The sequence below is a fragment of the Vidua chalybeata genome, chromosome 7 (genome assembly GCF_026979565.1).
Source record: "Vidua chalybeata isolate OUT-0048 chromosome 7, bVidCha1 merged haplotype, whole genome shotgun sequence".
Classification (NCBI taxonomy): Eukaryota; Metazoa; Chordata; class Aves; order Passeriformes; family Viduidae; genus Vidua; species Vidua chalybeata.
In genome coordinates, this window is record NC_071536.1 from 23802231 (window position 1) to 23823911 (window position 21681).

The 21681-nt window shown below is 60.2% G+C and overlaps 2 protein-coding genes across 4 annotated transcripts; one reads left to right on the forward strand and one right to left on the reverse strand.

Annotated features, from left to right (window-relative positions):
* Positions 1–68: 68 nt before the first annotated feature.
* On the forward strand, positions 69–4868 carry LOC128790783 (C-X-C chemokine receptor type 2-like). 3 transcript variants are annotated; one of them, XM_053947854.1, is made up of 2 exons: positions 69–224; positions 3491–4868. In XM_053947854.1, exon 2 carries the CDS (start codon positions 3496–3498, stop codon positions 4570–4572), a length of 1077 nt encoding a protein of 358 aa, XP_053803829.1. In that variant the 5' UTR covers positions 69–224; positions 3491–3495; the 3' UTR covers positions 4573–4868. The 3 variants fall into 3 exon arrangements, with proteins under 3 accessions (XP_053803829.1, XP_053803828.1, XP_053803830.1); XM_053947853.1 differs by having other exon boundaries at positions 69–213; XM_053947855.1 differs by lacking the exon at positions 69–224 and adding an exon at positions 1443–1606.
* Positions 4869–6013: 1145 nt separating this feature from the next.
* RUFY4 (RUN and FYVE domain containing 4) lies at positions 6014–13123 on the reverse strand. Its single transcript, XM_053948329.1, has 12 exons — positions 13090–13123; positions 12217–12321; positions 11196–11257; positions 10358–10464; positions 9895–10020; positions 9530–9636; positions 9229–9372; positions 7496–8582; positions 7319–7425; positions 6546–6692; positions 6305–6436; positions 6014–6228 (listed from the first exon to the last, which is right to left on the reverse strand). The coding sequence occupies exons 3-12, from the start codon at positions 11239–11241 to the stop codon at positions 6123–6125; spliced, it is 2109 nt and encodes a 702-aa protein (XP_053804304.1). The 5' UTR covers positions 11242–11257; positions 12217–12321; positions 13090–13123; the 3' UTR covers positions 6014–6122.
* Between the last annotated feature and the right edge of the window lie 8558 nt (positions 13124–21681).

Consider the following 21681-nt stretch of genomic DNA (forward strand, 5'->3'; position numbering starts at 1 on the left):
CGCGTCACTTCCGGCTCGGCGCCACCGCCCCGCTCCGCCCTCGCCCCGCCCACCCAGGATGACGTCAGACGCAGCTCCGCTCCGCGGCGGGCGGGAAATGGGGGAGTGTCCCCTAAATGCGGCGGGAGCGGGGCGCCCGCAAATGTGGCGGGACACGAGTGGAGTCCTGCACTGGGGAGGGTGCTCGTGGTATGGGCATCACCGCCAGCCCGGGTGAGGCAGGGGTATGTGGTGTGAGGTTCCCCCCCTGCCCCGTTAATTGAATACTCACAGTGTTGGAGGTCCCCGAAACAGTGGGGTGACCTTAGGATCATAGGGACGCTCTAGGAAGTAGCAGATGTGCCCCATTGTATGGGGGTCTGTGTAAGGATTGGTGCCCCAGCGATATGGGGGGCTTACGGGGGAAAATGGTATCTTGCAAAATGGATAATTTCAGAGCTACAGGGCCCCAAAAATGTGAGGTGACATAGGGAGTGGGAGTATCCTAGGGGGGCTGTAATGGTGCCCTGGAGCTGGGGGTTACCCAAAACTGGATAAGTGGTCCCACAGAGAATAGGAGTGTCCTTGAGTCTGTGGGTATACTCAAGGGATATGATGGTGGCACTTATCAGGTGCCCCAAAAACGTGGGGTACCCCTATGGGTGACAAGCATGGAAAGCTGTGAGGATGGGGGTGCTCAAAGGGTTTGTGAGTGCCCAGAGTAATGGGGGTGCCTGGGGAATGCCCTTGTGTGCAGTTCTCCCCTTAAAGCAAAAGGGGTACTCGGAGCCACAGCATTCGTTAAGTCTGCGGGGCTGGCGCAGGGGCACGGCTCTGTCTGATGGTATTGATGGCATGGCTTGACTTGGCTTAGCTTGGCAAGGCACAGCCAGGGCAGGAGGGACATAGGACTCTACTCTGGGGGCGTCCCCCACAGCAACCCCCAACGGAAGGCAAGCCAGCCTTGCAGTCCCCCTCTGCATCCCCTAAATGCTGACACCACCCACCGCTCTATCAATGGGGAAACTGAGGCACAGAGCCCTGCATTGCCATCACCCACTGACCATGGCCTCAGGGACCTCTCCTCTCCTGGGGGGACTGCAGCACACAGGGGTGCCTTGAAGGGGATCCCCTCATCCACTGAGGGCCTGGGGACAAATTGGAGACCCCAGCTGGTGACCCCCGGGGTGTATCATTGCAGGGATGACAATGCACTGGGTGCACCCCCAGTGCAGCGTGGCCTGGGACATCCTGGGACAGGAGGGTGACAGGGGTCTGCGGGCTCCCCTTGGACTGGGAAAGGCATCTGGGGGGACCACGGAAGGGTCCCTTTGGCTGCCACTTCCGCTTCATTCTGGAGAAGATTTTGCAACATTTCCTCCCCGGGCAGTATAAAGCAGGCGGTGGAGGAAAGGGGTACTGGGAGGCAGCACGGCAGCAGGCGCAGGTGAGGGATCCTCCGGCTGGCGAGACCCCTGGGTCTGGTGCTGCCCTGCATCCCACCACACTTTGAGCCCTTTGGGGGTGACATCTGGATTCAAACCCATACCTGTATGCTTCCCACTGAGAAACAACTTGGGATCGGGAGAAGACTCCACATTTGAGTAGACGGCGACAGCAGCAAGCAGTGAGTCCATGGGGTGCACCACTGGAGATTGTGGCTTTCCTGGGGCTTTGACAAGCCCCACATCACTCATCTGAGCCCCTTCACATGTTGAGCAGCCTGGGACTGGGGTGGGTTGCTTCAGCTGCCCAAGAGGCTGCTTGGTAGAGGGAGGTGGTGGGTGAGAGCACCCAAGGCTGTGCTGAGGGCTCATCTGGGGTGCAATCCCTCCATAGTCCCCAGGGATATCAGCCTTGGGTGCCGTGGGGAAGAAGTACCTGCTGTCATTTCCTTGCACAGCGATGAGCTGAGGGGATCCTTCCCCATGGCATGTCCCTCTTTCCTCCCCACTGGGAGCCCCAGTGCCACCCCATTGTCCCCCAGCCCTGCCAGGGTCAGGAGGGGAAATGAAGTGCTGCTTGTTCCCCTCATCTGGGCCAGCTGTGGGGTATCTATCTGTGTGTGCTATAGCTGGGGAATACCCGTTTCCAGAGGAACCACCAGAATTTTGGAGCAGGGAGGCAGAAAGCAGCAGCCAGAAATAGATGGAGGGGAAGCACTGGCATCAGGCTCTGCCCCGTGCCTGTGGGAGCCCCACTTGGGAGGACATTCCCCCATTAGCACTGGCAGCATGCCTGGTTGCGTTCCTCTGGGATGCTGATGTCTCCATATCCCAGCATCACCACCCTGGGGTCACCATCCCAGGATTTCCATCCCTGGATCCCTGCAAGAGAGGATACAGCAGAGCCAGGGAGAGATTTTTCTGGGCAGCAGCACCAGCCCAGCTACAGCAGGGAATTCAAATCAGGCAAAAGGGAAAAGTTGGTTCCAGGAATGGTTTGGGTTCAAACAGGGCCAGCGCGGAGCCGGGGGGCCCCAGCACTGGAGGGGGGGACTCAGCACCCCCAGCAGTCCTGGCATCTCCAAGCCCTGAAGGGGTTGGGGGCTCAGAAATGGGACCAAGGGGTGAAACTGGAGTGAAACAAGAGTCCAGATCCATTCTGGTAGAAGACTGAAAGCCAGTGGTCTTTGGGGAGGCAGGAACAGAGCAAGCTCACCATCTTCTATGTGTGAAGAGACAGGAAAAGCAACTGCCACCTGTGATTTCCCCATTGAGGGCAAGGACGGGGGGACATGGCAGTGCCCAGCTGAGCAACAGGAAAACCAGAGATGTAGTATTTCCAAAGCTGCCTGCAAAGTGTGACACGTCTTTCCGCCTGGGGCTTGAAACCACTCCTGCGGGAGCAAGACCAGGAGGTGAAAGAAGGGCACAAAAACACTTTCAGACCTTCTTGAGTGCTGCCTGCCCCAGGCACCGTGACCATAGATAGCCTTGCTGCTGGCTGATGTGGCAGGAGGGGCAGCTCTGTTCCAGGCATCACAGCAGCAATGCTTGAGGGGGTGGAGAGGCTGGAGGGATGCAGGGGTACTTGAAGAACTTTGGAGGTGCCTGAGGAGCTCTGACATGCCCAAAGAGCTGAGAGGCTTTTGAAGTAAGCAGGGTAGCCCAGGGTTTCTGGAGGAGCCAGATGTCTCCTGGAGGGATGTGATGCTACATTGATGGGGAAGCCCCCCCAAACTGTGAAGAGGTGATCAGTCTATGGGGGAACCTTTTCTTCCACAGGAGTCAGGAAATGGACAGGATTGGGGTGAAATGCAGGAGACTGAGGCACGCAGGGGGTGTTTTACAAGGGCGTATATGAAGAACAGTGTCTAGCTGCAGTACAGACCATTACCTGGCACAGTGTGGATGCTGTGTCCTCCATCACAGTGGAGTGATGAAGGACAGCTGCCCACTGGCTGGGAGAGGACCTGGGCACCGACAGAAATCACAGAGGACCCAAAGATGCTGTCACCCCTGGTCTACAACACTGCCACCCCATGCTCATGCCATTTTGTGCTCCACAGGCAAAATGGAGTCCTTGTCCTACAGTGGAGATTTTTCCAACATCTTGTTCCTTTACAACTACACCTATGACTACAGCACAGCCATGCCTGACACTGCTATCTCATCCTCTCCGTGCCGGCCTGAAAGCTCTGCCCTCAACAAGTACCTGGTGGTGGTGATCTACTGCCTTGTCTTCATCCTCAGTGTGGTGGGGAATGGGCTGGTGGTGCTGGTGGTGACCTCCAGCCACACCAGCCGCTCCGTCACTGATGTCTACCTGCTCAACCTGGCCGTGGCAGACCTGCTCTTCGCTTTGACCCTGCCGCTTTGGGCAGCCTACCGAGCCCACGAGTGGGTCTTTGGCACTGTGATGTGCAAAGCCATCTCTGTGCTGCAGGAAGCCAACTTCTACAGCGGCATCCTTCTTCTGGCCTGCATTAGTGTGGACCGCTACCTGGCCATTGTCTATGCCACACGGGCTGCCACTGAGAAGAGGCACTGGGTGAAGTTTGTCTGCTTGGGCATCTGGGTCTTCTCAATACTGCTCTCCCTGCCCGTGCTGCTCTTCCGTGAGGCTTTCCGCTCTCCCAACAATGGCACCGTGTGCTATGAGCGCATCAGTGGCGAGGACACGACCAAGTGGCGGGTAGTGCTGCGGATCCTGCCGCAGACATTTGGCTTTGTCTTGCCCCTCCTGGTGATGCTCTTCTGCTATGGTGTCACCATCCACACCCTCCTGCAGACCAAGAATGCTCAGAAGCAGCGGGCCATGAAGGTCATCTTTGCTGTGGTGCTGGTCTTCCTCATCTGCTGGCTGCCCTACAACATCACACTGGTGAGCGACACCCTCATGAGGACGCGGGCCATTGTTGAAACCTGTGAGAGGAGGAACCGCATCGACACAACCCTCTCTGTCACGCAGGTCCTGGGCTTTGCCCACAGCTGCATCAACCCTATCATCTACGCCTTCATTGGTCAAAAGTTTCGCAACAGCTTCCTCAAGATCCTGGCACAGCGTGGGCTGATCAGCAAGGATGCTGTTGCCCGCTATGGCCGTGCCTCCTATGCCTCCACCTCTGGCAATACATCCACCACCCTCTGAGCCCTTCTGGGACCCAGCCCTTGTGGGTACCAGCAGGTCCCAGCACTCCACACACCTCAGCATCCTCATCCAGCCCCCTGGCATGTGGGTGGTGAGGCCATAGGGATGGGCAGGGCCACCACTGGATGCTGGACCCCAACTGGAAGAGGGCTTGGGTAACACGGTGGTAGGACCCCATTTCCAGGGGAGTGATGTCAAGTGTCCACCCTCCCCCTTCTTTGGGACAAAGCTTGTGACTCTGTGGATTCTGTGAGGCTGCTGTGAGGATGGTGTATTTACCCAATGACCATCAAGCAATAAAGGAGTTGGTGGGTTGGTCACCCATGTCTGGCTCCTCTTTGCCATGGAAGGGACACAGCAGGATAGGGCCAGGGCACCTCTCCAGGGACAGTGCCAAAACAGTGCTGCCTGCTGAGCCTGTCAGAGTGTGGGTAACCCTTCTTCCAGGACAGGGTTTGGCATCCTGTGCATCCCCCACAGGGGACCCAAGCCCAAGTTTTGCTTCCTACAGTTCCCCAGACAGGTCCTAGCACTTCCATGGTCTCCAGGTGGAGTCTATCCCACTTGAGGACAAAGTCATTCCCTTCTCAACACCAATCTCAACCCCAGCAGAGCAAATCACTGAAAGATCTCTGAGCAGCCCCTCACACTGAGCCAGCCCTGTGACCGCTGCCTGAAGGGTACCGGCATCCCCACTCCCCCCCTGCCATGGTGTCAGAACATTGTTGTGCAAAGGGCTGGGAACCTGTCCCTTACACAACCGGGATGTTTCCGCCCTGGCTTGGGCAATTGGGGCTGACACTTGACTGGGGTCGAGGAGCTGAAGAAGGGACTGTGACCCTGCCGGGGACTCTCCTGCCACTCAGTGTGCCAGGCCTCAGGATGCCTGTCCCGGCACACCTACACATCTCTCCATTGGAGTCCCATATTGCTCCTCTATTGACCTTGATCCAAGTTCCTAGGGGTTCATAACCATGGAGACATCAGCAGATGTCACTCATGTGCTGGCTCATGGGAGGGTAGGGGGTCCCCAGCATCCAGGTGGGAATCCTGGGGATTTGAGGCAGAGCAGAGTCAGTGAGGGTGCTGAACAAGGACAGCCCGTCACCTTAGCATCTGAGAAACCTCTTGCACAAGTGTTTCCTTGCAGCATGGTAGGAAGCCAGAGCTGTTGGGCAAGAGCTGTCTACTCTCCCCACTGTGGGATGGTGCAGGCAACGGCTCACCCTGGCTGCAGCTGATACACCCTTTTTGGGGATGGTTCCCCCCCCAGGAGGACTTGAACACCTCCATGCCAGCATTCCCCACCCTCCACCCAACCCCAGTGTCAATCTGGCAGTGACTGATAGATGACGCAGAAGACACAGGGGTGACAGAAATTAGTAGTTTTCCTCTTTGTGGACCAACCGCAAGAAAGACACGTCAAACCCAGGAGGTTGGGCAGCAGGACCTGGACGCAGGCCCTGGACATCTGGGTACCCAGTAAATCCAAGAGGAGGCAGCCATGGCAGGAAGCATCCCACGCGTGGTGCCAGGGCTGCTGTCGCCACTCATGTAGCCTGTGGGTGCCTTTGCTGGTAGCAAATCAGGCAGCAGCGGCCGTGCTTGCCCATGTCCACGGAGCACGTGTGGCACACCTTGCCCTGGCACAACCTGCTGAGAGAGCAGGAGGTGAGAGCTGAGCCATCCCCACACAGTGCCAGTGCCACCCCTCATTCCCCTCATAGCCCACCTGCAGTTGTACCGCCGGGAGAGGAGGCGGAAATCTTTGTGGCAGCGGGCACACAACCCTGGGTCGCGGGGCACCGGACTGGGCATTGGGGTGTCAATGCCCTCTGTCTTCTGCCACAGGGCATCCTTCTCCCTGCGGGAGGGGAGACGTCAGCACTGGCTTTGCCTGGGCTCTGGTGCCCTCCTCTGGGCAAAGGGGTTTGGGTCCCCTTGCCCTTGCTTGGAGTCCCCGGGGCTCTCACCGCAGCAGCTCCAGCAGCCGCTTCTTCATGTCGCGGATGAGCTCCTGCTGCCGTGCCTGCTCGGCGCCGCGCGTGGCCTCCCGCTCCAGGGCTTCTCGCTGCGCCCGCTGCAGCGCCGATGCCCAGCGCTCACCGTCCTGCCGGGCCCTGGCGCGGGGCAGTGGCGACATGGTCCCCCTGTCTCTCAGCTGGTCGTCTCTCCATCCCTCCATGCATGCGGATAAACCTCCCGCCGCTGGTTCCTCCCTCCCTCTCTCCCTCGCTCCATCCCTCTTTTCCTCCCTCCCTTCTTTTCTCTGCTGTTGCCCATCCATCCTCAAGCTCTCTCCCAATCCTCACAGCCACTTTGCCATCTGCCACCCATCCGTTTTCCCACTGTTCACCCATCCTTCTCATATCCATACTCCTGGCGTTCTGCCGACCCACCCATCTACTCACCCCAAATTCATCCCTGTGTCTCTCCATCCACCATCCCATCTCCATCCATTCATCCTAAATTGATCCCTCCTTCCCTCCCTCTATCTACTAACGCCAAACCACTCCAACTTTCTGCCCACCTACCCTTCCACCCGCTTATCAGTCCCAAATTGACCCCTCCCTCCAGTTCTCCCCCCTCAAATCCTTCCCTCCCTCCCCCTGCCAATCCCCAGCTGCTGTTCGCCTGTGTCCAAGCAGGACATCAGTGGGAGCCCCAGGGGACACCATGTGGTAGGTGGAGATAGGAGATCCCACTCTGGGGTGATGGGTGGTGGAAGTAGGGGTCCCTGCCCAACCTGCAGAGCTCCTCCTGCAGCCGTGCCATCTCTTGTCGCTGGGCCTGGAGCTGCTGCCGGCTCTGCCAGGTCTCCTCCTGTGCTGTGGCAGCCAGGCTGGCCAAGCGCTGGGGGAGAGTGGGGGCTCAATCCTGGACCCCAAACCCCACCACGGGATCCCCTTGGACTTGCCCATACCATAGCCATGCTGGTGACCGTGCTGGGTTCCCCTTCTGCATGAAGGCCTCGTAGGGTCTCCTGGGGACCACGGGCGAGCTCCAGTGCCCGCCGCAGCACCTCCTTCATGGCAGCCACCTCATTTGAGGTACCGGCATCCTTCGGCATGTCTGTCCGTCCTGCCGCCACCAGCGCTTCCTGGCATTCCTGCAGGCGTGCGGTCAGCGCCGCCGCCTCTGCCAGCACCCTGGACAGCTGGGTACCCCTCTCCTCTGCCACCTCTTGCCAGCCCCGTGCCTCCTCCTGCGCCCGTGCCAGTGCTCCCGGGTCCCCTGCTGCTACCGCTGCCTCCAGTGCCCGCTCCAGGAAGGTGTTGGTTTCCCGCAGTGCCTCAGCCTCGTGTGCCCACAGCTGGGCCCGCTGGGCACTGTCCTCCTCCTGCCGCCGGTGCCGCAGGTCTGCCTGTGCCAGCTGTGCCACCAGTGCCTGTGCTGCCACCTCACGCTGACCCAGCTCGGCCCTCAGTTGGGACACCAGTGCCTGCAGGGATTCTTCTGTCCCACCCGGCTGCCTGGGCACCAGTGCCAGGGACCCCAGCATGCACCTTGGGCCAGTGGACAGTGGGGACATGCCAGGCTCTCTAGAACCACCAGGCTGGCCTGCTTTGCCAGTGCCATGTGCATCCTCCAGTTCCTCTACATCCACATCCTTCATCTCCTTCTCATCCTCCTCCAACTCTTCATGCTTCTCTTCCAAATCCTCCTCCATGTCCTTCTCCACATTCACTTCCACATCCTCCACCTTCACATTCTCCACCTTCACCTCCTTTGTATCCTTACTGTCGTCCTTCTCCACGTCCTCTTCATCCTCCTCTTCTTTGTCTTTCTTCACCTCCCCATCCTCTACATCTCCCTCTCTATCTTCAACATTCCCTGCCAGCAGGGCAGCCAAAGTGGGTGGGCACAGAGGGGCTGGTGCCCCATGGAGTGCCACAGTAGGATGGCCAATGCCATCGGACCATCCGTGCGCCACAGTGCCGATCCTGTCTGTCTGCAGGGCTGTCTTTGCTGGGCTGCTCCTGATCACTGGGCTGGGCCGTACCAGTGGCCTAGAGGGGACACAGGGCTCAGGGCTACTAGGTCACCCCCAAGGTGAACAGGGCATCACCACCCTCCATTTAGGCTCGCTGGGCACAGCAGCCTTTAGGAATTTAGGGGGCAGCAGGGCAGGGGGTCAGCAATGTTGGTGCCACTAGCCTGAGCACCCACAAAACATGTGGCACCCATCGACCCAAGCATGCATGCTTGTGACAGTCCATGTACACAAGCATGTGAGCAGCAGAATAGGTGTGAGTGTGCTGGAGTGTGAGTGAGCTGCATCCATGATGCCCCCCACAAGTGTGCCCGGGGCAAGGGTATGCAAGCACATACATGTGTCCCTGTGTGTCAGATGTCACAGTGTCACGGTGTTGCAGCAGGGATATACTTGGCAGATGATGGCTCTTTGTGTGTGTGTGTGTACACATGCATGTGACATGTTTGCAGGCACAGGCATGGTGTGCATGCTGGTGCCAGTGACTGTGCCCCCGTGGGGCCATATATGGAGAGCTGGCACATCTGGAGTGCTGTGTGGGGTCCAGGGCAGTGGGGCAATGCACACGTTTCTCTGCAATGCTAAGCCCCAGGTGCCTCCGATGCCCTTGACACCCCCAGTGCTGCCAATGCCCCTGGTGCCCCCAGTGTCCCCAGGCTCACTCTGAGAACATGGGCCAGGCGGTGTCCAGGTCACTCCTGTGCAGAGCCAGGTGGAAGGTGACACAGTCCAGCTCATAGAGGCTGCCCAGGATCTCTGCTCGCCGTCTGGGGCTCAGGAAGGGGCTACGGGCGTAGTACCACTCGCTGCAACCACAAAACAAGCTCATGCATCCCTCTGTGCCCTGGACAGGTACACATGCCTGCAGCACCTCTGCAGGTGGCTGGGTGCTGCAGGGCACTGCCCACCCTGGCCATGTCCCCCACCACCAGGAGCATCCCCTCACTGTGCCCCTGCTCTCACCACAGGCTCTCAGGGTCGAGGAGGCAGAGCTGCAGGGACTCTGCCAGCTGCCGGTGCACCAGGCAGTACCGCAGAAAGGCTCGGCCTCTGCCCACAGGGGTCTTCAGCTGTGGGGGAGACCTGTCACTTCAGTCTGCCCCTCCACACACCTCCCTCCCAGCCTGTGCAGGGAAAGAGGGCCCCCAGGGCTAGGCTTGGGGTGCAGTGGGTATCCCACAGGGGACAAAACCGTTTATAGCACCAGTGGGTGAATGCTTGGTGCCCAAGTGAGTGTGTGCCTGTGCAGAGGTGCATGTGCACCCACAAGCAAGCAAAAGCTCGTGTGTGTGCACAAGTCCCTGGGTAGCCCACCAGCCCATGCCCACCTTGTCCAGGGAGGTGACGAAGTGAATGCCTTCATGCTCCTGCCGGCACCGTGCTAGGCCTTGGCACAAGAAGTCCCAATAGTCCTTGCGCTGCCCAAAGAAGCTCCTCTTCTCCTTGAGGTCAAACTGACAGAGGACAAACTTGGACTTCCTTTTTTGGGAGCATCCCCTGTTCCACCCAGCCTGTTCCCTGTGGGGCTGGAATCCAACCAGCTCCCCCAGCACGGCTGGTCCAGGTGTCCCTCTCTTCACTGGCTCCATACCTCAGTTTCCCTTTTGCAGCACATGTAATTACACATGTGGACTAGGGAGAACCTGGTAGGTGGCTGGGGATGCCCAGGGTCAGACAATGCTGGGCGGGTTATTCCATCCCCTGAATGGTTAGCACAGGGTTCCTTCTGCTCTCAGGTGTGCCTAAGGGGAGACAAGGCAGGGAGCAGCAGAGATGGAGGAGCAGCAGTACCTGGAGGAGGAACTCTAGCTGGGCACAGAGGCTGTGCAGCTCCCGGCTCCCGTCTGTCACCGGCAGGTTCTGCTCCTGGTAGCTGCATTTCAGCTCAGCCACGGTCTCTGTGGGATGTCAGGGCTGGGCTGGCATGGCACCTTCTCCCATCCTACCCCTCTTCCCTCAACTGCCTCACAACTCCTGGCCTCAGGGATTTCTCATGGTGGATGAAATCACAGAATCATAGAATCTAAGTTGAAAAAGACCTCCAAGATCAAGTTCAGTCATTAACCCAACACTTCCAAATCCACCATTAAACCATGTAGCCAAATGCCACATCTACAGGTCTTTTAAATACCTCCACGGGTGGTGACTCCACTACTTCCCTTGAGTAGCCTGTTCCAATGCTTGATAAACATTTCCATGAAGAGTTTTTTCCTAATATCCAATCTAAACCTCTCCTGACACAACCTGAGGCCATTTCCTCTTGTCCTAGCCCTTGTAACTGGGGAGAAGGGACTGACTCCCTCCTGGATACAACCTCATTTCAGATAGCTGTAGAGAGTGATAAGATCCCCCCTCCTTTTCTTCAGAGAAAGAGGAACTTGGGATGAAGGAGGGGAGCAGGGGGAGCAAGGAGGACAGCCACCTCCTGGGCACTGCTGGTTCCTAGGGGCTGGCAGTGAGGATGGGAGCAGGCATCAGTGACAGGGTTGGCACGTGGATTCTCTGGAGCACCCCTGGCAGTGACACCCCCCACTGCCCATGACTTGGGTGCAAGAAGGGATCTGGCATGGCCAGGGTGAGATGTGCCATACAGGGAACATGCTGGCAGGGAACTGGTTGGCACACTTACTCTGCAGGTCCTTGATGACACGGTTGAGCTCCCCTTCCCCTGCCATGGCTGTTCACTGGGATCTGCAGAGGCAGGGGCAGTGATGAGAGGTTCTAGGCTGGCACTCCCCTGGCACCCCCAAACTCTCTGTCCCAGAGAGAGCATCTACCCCCCCCAGGTCTACCCAGAGCTACCTTCTGTTAAAGTGGGAGAGGGTAGGTTTAGGCACCCCTTACCCTGCCCATGTTCTCCCACTACATAGGCCAGAGCAGATGGGGTGGACAAAGGTGTCCCATGCTGCACCCTCTTAGTTGTCCTTGTGCCCTGCCCTTGTATGTCCTCTGCTCCCATTCTTTGGGGGGTTTCTGGGGCTGAGCCCACCACATCCCTATTGTGTCCCTGTCCTTATCCCTGTCTCTGTTCGCCAGGATTCAGGATGTGGGTTTGGCGCAGGGGAAGTGCTGCTTTTGCTTCTGCTCTCGCTTCCCTCACTCACATCATGAACAATGTGGGGGCTTCTGGGTGGTTGAGCGAGGGGGCACACCAACCCTGATATGCAGCCCCCCTAAGCTCAGCTCCCTAGGCAGAACCCTCTGGCACAGCATGTTGCCTGCACAGCTGGCATGGGGTTTGGGCGAGCTGCGGGCATGAGATGAGGAGCCACAGGGCACAGTGCAGTGGAGTGATTTTGGGGTGGGTGGCAGCTTGGCAACAGGGTGAGGGAAATAGCTCACGGAGGTGGCAGGTCTGTGACTTGTCACTATGGCTGGTATCTGGCTGCTGTGGGGCAGCACACGTGTGTTGGGGTGGGGGTGTGCCCCAGCAGGGTACATGTGCACTCCTAGGAGTGAGTGCACCAGTGTGCCCAAATATGCCCAAGCGTGTGAGTGCCCTGTGCCCTCCACTACAGCACAGTGAGGGAGCAGGACGCAGGCTGCCTGCGTTCCCATTCCAGTGCTCTTGAGAGACCTCGGATGAACTATCTTTGCATCTGCCCACCCTACTTGTACCTCAGTTTACCCTGGGAAGAGAAGCCCCTTACCTGTGTCCAGGAGCTGTGGGGTGCCCCGAGGCGGTTGCTGAGTGCTGCGGGTGCTCTGGCATGTCCCTGTGCCCACGTTGTGCCTGCCTGCTTCTCCTTTTGTACCTTGGGCAGGAGGAAGTGTGGGAGGTCGGTGGGGCTGCAGAAGCCACAGCCTGCCCGGCCCACATCACATCAGGCACTGCAGCTTAGCCCCCAGCACCTGGCTCCCTGTTTTGGGGGGTGCCAGTTCTGGGGAAAGGGTCAGCAAGGCTGGTCCCCCTGTGCAGCTTTTGCAGGGGCAGAGGAAGGACAGTGTCAGACATAGGGGGACCCTAATGCTCTCCAATAAGAATGGAAATTCGGAATGTTCTGAAGAACCTGCCCGCAGTTTTTGTGGAGAGGGTCCAGGACCCATCCTCCGCTAGAAGCAGCCAGCAGCAGACCTTGGCACAGAGGCCACTCCCATGCACAACAGCCCCTGGGCACAGAGACCCCTGAAAGAACTGCAGCCCCCCCTAGCAAGGACCACAACCCTCCCCAATCATCTGGCCTCCACATGGGGGCTATACCCAGAGCCAATGTGTAAGCTCTTTCCAGAGCATTCTGGACAAGGCTTCCTCTTGTTAGGGAGCCCCCAACCCAGCAGTGCGCCTTATTCACTATGCCTGGACCCCTGTACTGTGTCAGCCCTGTCCTGCAGGCTCCTTCTTGACTGGGGGCTGAAAAACCCCTGTGGGGGGGATGTCAAAGGTGATGCCAGCCCCTTCCATCAGTCCAGGCAGGGAGACCCACTGCCATCCCATTCCCCACCACCATCTTGGTGGATAGCCACAGCGGTGCCCATGTCCTATCCTCTGCCATGCCCCTCCTTGTAGAGCACGCTGCCCCTACCTGTGCCACCTGGATGTCTTCGGGGGCACCCACGTCCCCCAGCCAGGCCTCGCTCGACACCGAAATGAAAGTAGGAAGTGATGCTGAGTGGGAGCCTGGGCCTCCCAGCACCCTCCTGGCTCCCGGGTGGGTGTTGGCCTGTAGGTGCAGCTGGGGAGCATAGGGGAACCAGTGGCAGTACTTGGGGTGACCCCAGCCTCCTCAGCACCCCATTGCCCTGTGCCATCCTGCAGTGTGTGCCACTGTGGGCATGGGGCACAGCACCCCGTATTGGACAGGGATGTGGGGAGGGTGTTGGATGGCAGTGGAGCATCAGCCCACTGTGCTGGGGTCGTGTGTGTGTGCATGCGTGTGCAGGCATGCATGTGATTGCACGTGTGTGCAGGCTGTGTGAGCACAGCTTTGTAGTTGCATGTGTGGGTGCAAGCTGTCCACGTGTGGCTGGTGTGGGTGAGAGGCTGAGAGGGCACCGTGTGTACCCTTCATTGCACCCACCCATGTGCCCTGTGCCAGGCACTGCAAGGGCAAGACCCCAACACCTGCAGGGCGGACATGCCCTTGCCCGCCGTGCCACTGCGGCAGCCTGGGTCCCCTCTCCCTGCCCCAGCCAAGGGCCAGGGTGGGGGTGCCGGGGGCTGGGGGGGCAGAGAAGACTCTCATCCATCCTTGGCGTGGGTGCAATTCAATTAATGAGGCCTGGCCCTGGTTCAGCGCAGCCAATAAAGCTAATGGCCCCGCACAGGCCTGGCGCTGCCTGCCGGGGTGGGGGGGCCAGGGGGGAGCCGGGGGCCATCTGCTAATTAAATGGGGGTGAGGGACCATGGAGCCAGCAGTGATGTCACCTCCCTGAGGCTCACTGGCCCCCTCTGCCCTCCAGCCTTCTACCACCCCCAGGATGTCAGACAGAGCTGTGGGGGACAGCTGTGAAGTGTGGGGGACCACCCAAACTTCCTGCACCCCACCCTGATGCTGCTGCTTGTTGGGAGGCTTCCCAAGGCAAATGCAATTAGTGCCCATGCCTGGCATGGCCGCTGCCCACGCTTGGCACCAGCAGCTGCCCCGTGGGGATGGGTCCTTGCCCGGCACCAGCACGGCATCATGGCAGCATCCAGGGGTGCTGCTGCCTGCTCCTCTTGGCACTACCTCGATGTGTGCATGGGGGATGTGTGGTGCCCAGGGGGCTGCAGCCTGTTACTCTGTTCCCCTGCCCTGTGCAAGCCCCATGGCGAGGTGGAGGTGCCCGCGGCCGGCTCGAGCTGTCCTGCAGTGAGAGGTTCCCCATGGTAATTCTGTGCCCACAGCACGGTGCATCAATCGGGCAGGCTTTGGGAAGAGACCCCACCGGAAGGGGACTGTGTCGGAGGGAGTCCCTGATTGTGTCCTCAGGCTCCTGAGGAGAGGCTTGGTGGGATACAAGGAAGACTGGCAGAGGGGGAGGGAAGTCTCCCCCCCGCCCCTGTGTAGGCGCTGCAATTTAGGGCTAGAGGTGGGCAGGGGGTATTGTAAGGAAACTGAGGCAGGGTCGGGGCGAGGGTCGCGGATTGAGCTGCGATCGAACCTACGGTGTGCGACCTCCTGCACCCCCAAAACTGACGGCGCTGGAGTGGGGGACCCTGTCAAGTTCTGGCATCCACCCGAGGGGATGCCGTGCCCGGAGGGCAGGCGGGTGAGCGCCGGAGGTGCCGAGCCCCGAGCCCCGTGTGCGGGAGGAGGAGAAGGAGGAGGAGGAGGAGGAGAAGGAGAAGGAGGAGGGGGAGGAGGGGGAGCGTGTCGGAGCTGGCTCCCACCCAAGCACTGCAGGACAGGGGCGGGCACGGTGCTCCCTGCCTGGCTGCCAGCGCGCAGGCGACGCTGGGGAACCGGCGGGGGGGACAGGGCCCGGTGGGACCGCAGCCCCCCAGCACATCATTGTCGCACGGCCCCGTGCCCAGGGCTGGGCACTTCGGGGGCACTGCCCGGGCACCGGAGCTTGTTGCGGCCGGCGCACGGCTGGGTTCGGCCGCTCGTCCGAGCGTGCCCTGGGCAGGGGTCGGCCCCTGCAGCCTCCCCCCGCCGGGTGAGCCCCTGGCAGGGGCATCATGACCCGGCTGAGCTGGTGCTTTGCCACCTTGGTTGGCTGGGGGAAGTCCTTGGTGTCCTGCCTCCTGCCCCTCCGCGCCCGCCGCCGCCGGGAGGTAAGCGGGCATCGCCGGCCACGGCGTTAGGGTTAGGGGCTGCGGGGGACACGGAGCTGGGGGGGCTCCGGCGTGTGGGGAGTGGGGGTATGGGCCGCCGCTGGCCCTGCCTGCTCCGGGCAGCTGGGGGTTAAACCCTGCATATGCATGCCAGGGTGCAGGGCATGTCCTTTGTCCCTCCTTTTGCCCCCCCCACAGCGTCTCACTGTGACCCTCTCTTCCCACACCCGAGGAGCCCTGCAGTGCCTGACTGGAGAGGATCTGCTGTACAGCCTTTCACTCTAAGGGATCTGCTGGGATCCCTGTGTCCTTACAGAGAGACTGTAGAGGCAGGGGGTGTCCCTGTGTCCTTATAGAACCCACAATGGGAACACTGTGCCCTGCTTGAGAGGACTCCAGTGCCCATAAAACACCCCCCAGGTGAAATCCCTATGCCCATAAAGTGGTCAGTGTGTGGGATCCCTGTACCTGTAAACACCTGGCACTGGGAAGCACCATGCCCATAAAGCACTCAGTCAGTGTGGGCTCCCTGTGCCCAACATGAGGAACCCCTGTGGGGTCACTCTGTGTAGGGCACCTCTGTGCCCGTCAGCACCTGGCATGTCTAGGATCCATGTGCCAAAGGACTGCCCCACAGGGGATCCCCGTTATGGGTCACCCCGTGCCCATGCAGCACCTGGTGCGGGGACTCATTCTGCTCTGCCACACAGGCTGCAGAAACTGAGGCGGGGATGGGGGGAAGGTGTTGGAGGGTGCTGGACTCCCACTGCGCCACCCAGACTTTGTTCCTCAGTCTTTGGGAAGCTGCCCCTGCCTGGCAGGATGGCATGGGACACTTCAGATGCACCATGCCAGAAAAGCAGGTGCCAAAGCCACTGCTGGGCAGCGCCTGAGGGAGTCACTGCAGGCTGGTGACAGTCCAGTATATGCCAGGACAGGGACACAGCGTGGAGGAAGGAGAGGCCTCTGACTGCTTGGGGACCCCAGAGTGCGCCGGGGACGCAGGATCATGAACTGATGGGAGTACTGGGGTGTGGTCAGGGCTGTGGGTGGGTGGGTGGCATTGGTGAGACGTGGGTTGGTGGTTGTGCAGTCCTATGTCCACCACATTGTGCATGTGTTTCTGATGTGGGTGTGAGAACATGGACTCGTGGGGGGCTGTAGCACACGTGTACTTGTGCATGTGTGTTCATGGGCATGCAGGTGGGGCTGAGGTGAGAGTGAACTGCAGCTCACATGGGTGTGGGTGCACAGGAGGTCTCTATGGAGCTGCCATGGAGTGTGTGTCCCCTAACACATGTGTGTATGCTGGGGCAGTAGCAGCAGGGCTTTATGTTGGTGAGAGCTGTTACAGAGGGGTGTCTCAGTCCTTTCTGTGCCGACGGGTACCCACGCATATGGGACCCACCCACCATGTGTGACATGGACTGTGTGTGTGGTGTACATGAGTGTGTCCTGGCATGTACACAGTGGGACATGTGTGATGTGTGTGTGTGCCCTGTGCACCCAAGAGCAGTGTGGGGGACAGCTCTGCTGGAAGTAGGTGTGGGGGCCTTGGGGATGTGGTGACCCCAAGACACAAAGGAGTCCTGCCAAGGCTGGCCATGCACTGAGAGTACATGCCTACACCAGTAGAACCCGTGAACAGGGGGTCCCTGTGCTATGTGTCCACCTGCTGAGAAAATGAGCCTTAAATGATGGTGATGGGCTGTGTCCCTGCGGCCACCCTGTCCCTGTTGTATGACTGATCCTTGTCCCTGCTCTTCTGAGGAGCCTGGGATTCTCACGGCAGTGAATGGGAGGAGGTGATTTATGGGGGGGTGTGGACACTTCTCTCCACTGGGGCTTTCATTTGTGGGCAGTAACGAGGTTGATTAATAAGGGCTGAAATGATGGCGGGGGGTATGTGAGGGGAGTGGGCAGGGATGGCTCTTTGCTTGTTTGGTGCTGTGAGCAGAATCAGTCCCTCCCTCTGCCCCTGGATCTGGTTGACATGGAGAGGTGGGAAGTGTTGTCCTCCATCCCAGCTGGCACATCCCTACAAGGGTACCCCTATCCTGGGCCGGGTGAGCACAGCATAGTGGTGGGGTGGAGGACAATGGGACAGGGATATTTTGGGGATGGGATGCTGCACTTTGGGAGGAGCCAGATGCAACCCCAGTCTCCGGGAAGGGCAGCCTCCCCCCACCCCCATCCCATCCTGCCCTTCCTTTCTGGGCTGGCGATTTTATGCAGAGTGTAGATGGGAAACCAGGGCGTGGGGAGGAGGGCATTACAGTGCCCACGTCCTCTCCATGCCCAGGTTTCCATGCCAGCCGTGGCTCGTCCTGTCGGTGTGTCCTTCCCCCTGGCACGTCCCGCACCCTGACTCACACCCTCATGGTCACGGCCAGCTGAGCACAAGTTTCCAGGCTGGAGCCGGAGTCAGTACTGGCGGAGACAGGGAGAACCGTGTGTCGCACGGCCAAGCCCCCCAGGAGGGGCTGGAGCACCCCTCTGCCAAATCCATTCCCGTCAGGGCCACAGGCTGCCAAGCCGCTCTCCGTCCCGCCTGGAGGTTGTCCCCCCTCACTGAGGCCCCCCAGCTCCGCGCATGGATGTCCGCTGATCCCTCCCCGTCTCCCATCCCGGGACCACCCAGGGGATTCGGCTGGGGATGGGGGGGGTGCATCCCGCCGCAGGACCCGCTGGAGGCCGGAGGAGGGATGAGGGTGACGTGGGTGGCGGGTGTCCCCCGGTCAGCGGAGGAAATGGATTCCAAATGTGTGTGAGTGGGGAAGAGGGGGCCTGGGACACGCACAGCCCCACTCTGGGCCCCCACAGTCCCCGCAGCCCCTCTGCTGGCGGTGGGGGGGGGGGGGGGTGTCCCAGACGCCTCCGGGCTAACTCGATTGGGGCGCTGCGGGGTCGGGGCTGGGGGGTTGCCGCTCCCCTCCTCCCCCCGGCCGGAGGGGCGGCGAGGGGCCGGGGTGGGGCGGGCGGGCGGAGCGAAGGGCCGGGGGGCTCGGCCGGCCGGGGACGCGCCGCGGGCAGCATGACCGGGCTGTGTCTCTCCTGCCTGCTCTGGGTACGAGCCGCATCGGGGGAAGCAGCACAGCAGCGCCGCGGGGTCCCGGGGTCGCGGAGCGGGGCTGGTCCCGGGAGCGGGCGGTGGATGGGACTGGATGCGAGGGGAGCGGGACGGAGCCGGGGGCGTTTGCACCGGGACGGGCTGACTGGGAGCAGGGGGAACTGGCGGGGCTGGACCGGTACCAGGACCGGCTCTGGGGGAACCGGGACAGAGCGGAGACCACTAGGGACGGCCGGACATCGGGGTGGGGCTGGGGGGACCGGACCGGGAGCGGGGCCGGGCGGCGCCCGGGGACTGTGGGGAGCAGAGCGGGACCCAGCCCGAGAGAGAAGTGGTGGTGGGCAGTAGGCTGGGGGTACACGAAGAGGGGACCGGGCTGGGATGCGGGACGTACTGGGCTGTAGAAGGATCTGTGTGTGGAAGGGTTGTGGGCTTGGGGAGGGTGGGAGGCTGATCCCCCACGACGCCCAGCCTGCGTCGCTGGCCGGGGCTCCACCATTCCCTGGGGCAGAGTATCTGCTACTCCACTGAAGGGAAGGGCAACTCGGAAAACTGGGGGGATCCAGTTAGTTATGGGGGTTTGGGACTCTGCATTCTTCCCGGTCACCAAGCTGGGTCCCGGGGCCCAGCGAGTTGCAAAACTCGGGGTGGACCTGAGCCTACAAGACTGCACCCAGGTGTCCCGGTGCCCTCCACCCACCCTGGCTTTGCAGCCTCAGGGGAACTGAGTGTCACAGGTTCCCCCCCCGCCATGCACTCTCTGCAGTGCTGGGCAATGAACCCAGGTCTCCCAGCTCTTGATTAATTTGGCATCTCTGTCTGGTGCCTCTTCCAGCCCAGGACACCTGGGTCCCCTTCCAGCCTCCTTTGGTCTGCATGCTGGGGGTCCCCATGGCTAGGGATGCCTTTGCACCCCTTCTCCTGCATCATGTGGGTGCTGGTCCCTGGAGATGGGTACCCATGGGTGGGTATCCACGTGGCATGCCCAAGAAGCCCTCCAGCCCATACCCCTGCATCCCCCCAACAGTTTCCAGCCTTGGGAGCAGAGAGGCTAATTGGGATGTTGCCAGTATGGAGCTGGGACTGGATTGTTTTGTGGGATGGGCTGGTTCCCTGGCTGGCAGAGTGGCACTGGGTGGGCAGAATGCCCCTCCAGCAGCAGGGTGCTGGGGGGGCCATAAAGCTGGGTGCTGGGTTGGTCCCCCTGTGGCACAGTGATGGTGTTGGCAATGAGACAAACAGAAGAGACTCGGGGGGTGTGGGAATCAAAGGGCCAGCTTTTTCAGTGGTGAGGATAATTGCTGTTAATGAACCCATGGAGGCCAGGGCAGAGTGGGGGGTATGTGCATGGGAGATGTGTCGGCATCCCAGTGGGTCCCTGGGAGCGGGGGGCAAGGCCTCTTCCCGGGGCACCCTGCAGCAATGATGCTACTTTGCATATGCAAAGGAGCTCATGGCATCATTAGGTCTCACTGTCACCCAGCAACTGCGGCGTGGGAGCCCCTGTCCTGGGGGAGCTTTTCCCACGGCCGCTGGGTGGGTGATGCCACGTCTGAGCACACAGACGTGTGTGGGTGTGGTGGGGTGGCAGCAGCTCTGGGGGCTGCCAAGGGACCACCCGTGAGTGGCCCTGCGGGAGCAGGTGCCCGGGGAAGAGGGGCTTGCACGCACATGAACAAACCCATGTGAGTGTGTGCATGGTGGCACTTGGACCTGCCTATGGGAACAATGAGCCCATGCCACTGCTGCAGCTGTGGCTGGTGGGGACAGGCGAGCCTGCAGGTGTGCATGTACACGCAGTGCCGTGACACATGCACTGCATGTTGCACGCGCAGCACCCTCAGAGCCCCGGACGTGTTTGCACATGCACGGGCGTGCAGTGCACGTGCATGCCCATCTCCCGTCTGTGTCTGCACTGGGGAAACTGAGGCAGAGAATTTTGTGGGGAGGTACCTGGCCCCCTGACACTTTGGCACCATCCCTTTTGGCTCTGGTGCAGTGGGCTGGAGGAGAGTGGGGAGCCAAGGCAAGGGGGGGCCACTGGGCCTCTGCTTAATCTCATTAGTCTTGGCATGAAAAGGCGGATTTACAGGGGCTCACGTCTTCATCTGGCAGCGGGTGGGTGGGCAGGGCTGGCGTGCTGCCAAGGGTTGCCCCCCTCCAGAAACAGTCAACTGGGAGGTTGGGAGGATCACTGGCTGCCTGCAACTGTGCCAAGACCCCTCCCTGTCCTCAATCTCCATGCATGAACACACACACATGCTTGCACAGATTGGATCCATCCTGAACTCAGTCACACTCGTGGCATCAGCTTCCTCTTGCTGTGGGTTGTGCTAAACAGGGTGGGCATGGCTGCTCATGCTCAGGGGACTCTGTGCCCTCTTTATCCCCCTCGAAGAGACACCTCAGCACACGCTGCCTGGCATGCACCCCAAAACACACCATGACAGTGAGACACCCCTGGCATGGGCACCCTACTGGCAGCACTCACACGTACTCAGGTGTGCACATACGTTTTTGCGCGCGTATCTGTGTACCCACACACATGCAAATACATGCATGTATTATCTACATGTTTATCTATGCTCATTCACATGTGCTCACATGCACATGAGTTTGCACACACATATGTGCATTCAAGCATCTTCACCCCCTGTATGTGCAAACATACACAGCTGTGCCCACACACACGTGCTCACAGAGACGCTTGTGCACGGGCACATATTCACAGGGACACACGGAGATGTACCGACATGCAGGGAGGCACGAGTGTGCACACATCTGTGCACGTGCACACACATGTATGTGCTCACACACATACATGCACACACCTGTGCACACCTGCGTATGTGCACACACGCACACCGCACACGCAGCACGAACAGCATGGACGCACACACGTGCACACATACACATCTGTGCACACAATCTGTGCGCACACACACACACATACACGTGGACGTGCACGAATGTGTGAACACACAAGTGTGTGCATGCGTGCGCTCACACACACACTGCACATAGGAACGCACCGCCAGGGGGCGGCAGAGACTATTTAAAGGGGTGGCGGCAGTGCCCCAGCCCCCCTTCCCCTGTACCCCCCATCCCCACTCCGTACCCCCCTCATCCCTTGCCCTGTACCCCATATTCTGTAGCCCATACCCTGTACCGCTGCTGCAGAGTTCACAGGTGAAGGGGTGTGGGGGACATGGGTGGAGGATGATCCGCCCATGGGAAACGGGCAGGTCAGAGTTGAGTGCCTGGGTCTTGGTGCCACCTTGTTTCCGCTGATGAAGCACCATGTTCCCCCCAGCCCCAGGACCTGGAGGCACCTCCAGCACACACCTT

Bases quoted from the DNA above. Each gene is read 5' to 3' on its own strand.
- LOC128790783 (XM_053947853.1), top strand. From the start codon at position 117: ATGCGGCGGGAGCGGGGCGCCCGCAAATGTGGCGGGACACGAGTGGAG. The intron at 214-3,490 runs GTGAGGCAGGGG...TGTGCTCCACAG, and splicing joins GGGCATCACCGCCAGCCCGG to GCAAAATGGAGTCCTTGTCC.
- RUFY4 (XM_053948329.1), bottom strand. From the start codon at position 11,241: ATGGCAGGGGAAGGGGAGCTCAACCGTGTCATCAAGGACCTGCAGA. The intron at 8,583-9,228 runs GTGAGCCTGGGG...TGTCCCCTCTAG, and splicing joins GCCTGGCCCATGTTCTCAGA to GCCACTGGTACGGCCCAGCC. The intron at 6,693-7,318 runs GTTGGGCAGGGA...GCCCCGCGCCAG, and splicing joins CTGCAGGAGGAGCTCTGCAG to GGCCCGGCAGGACGGTGAGC.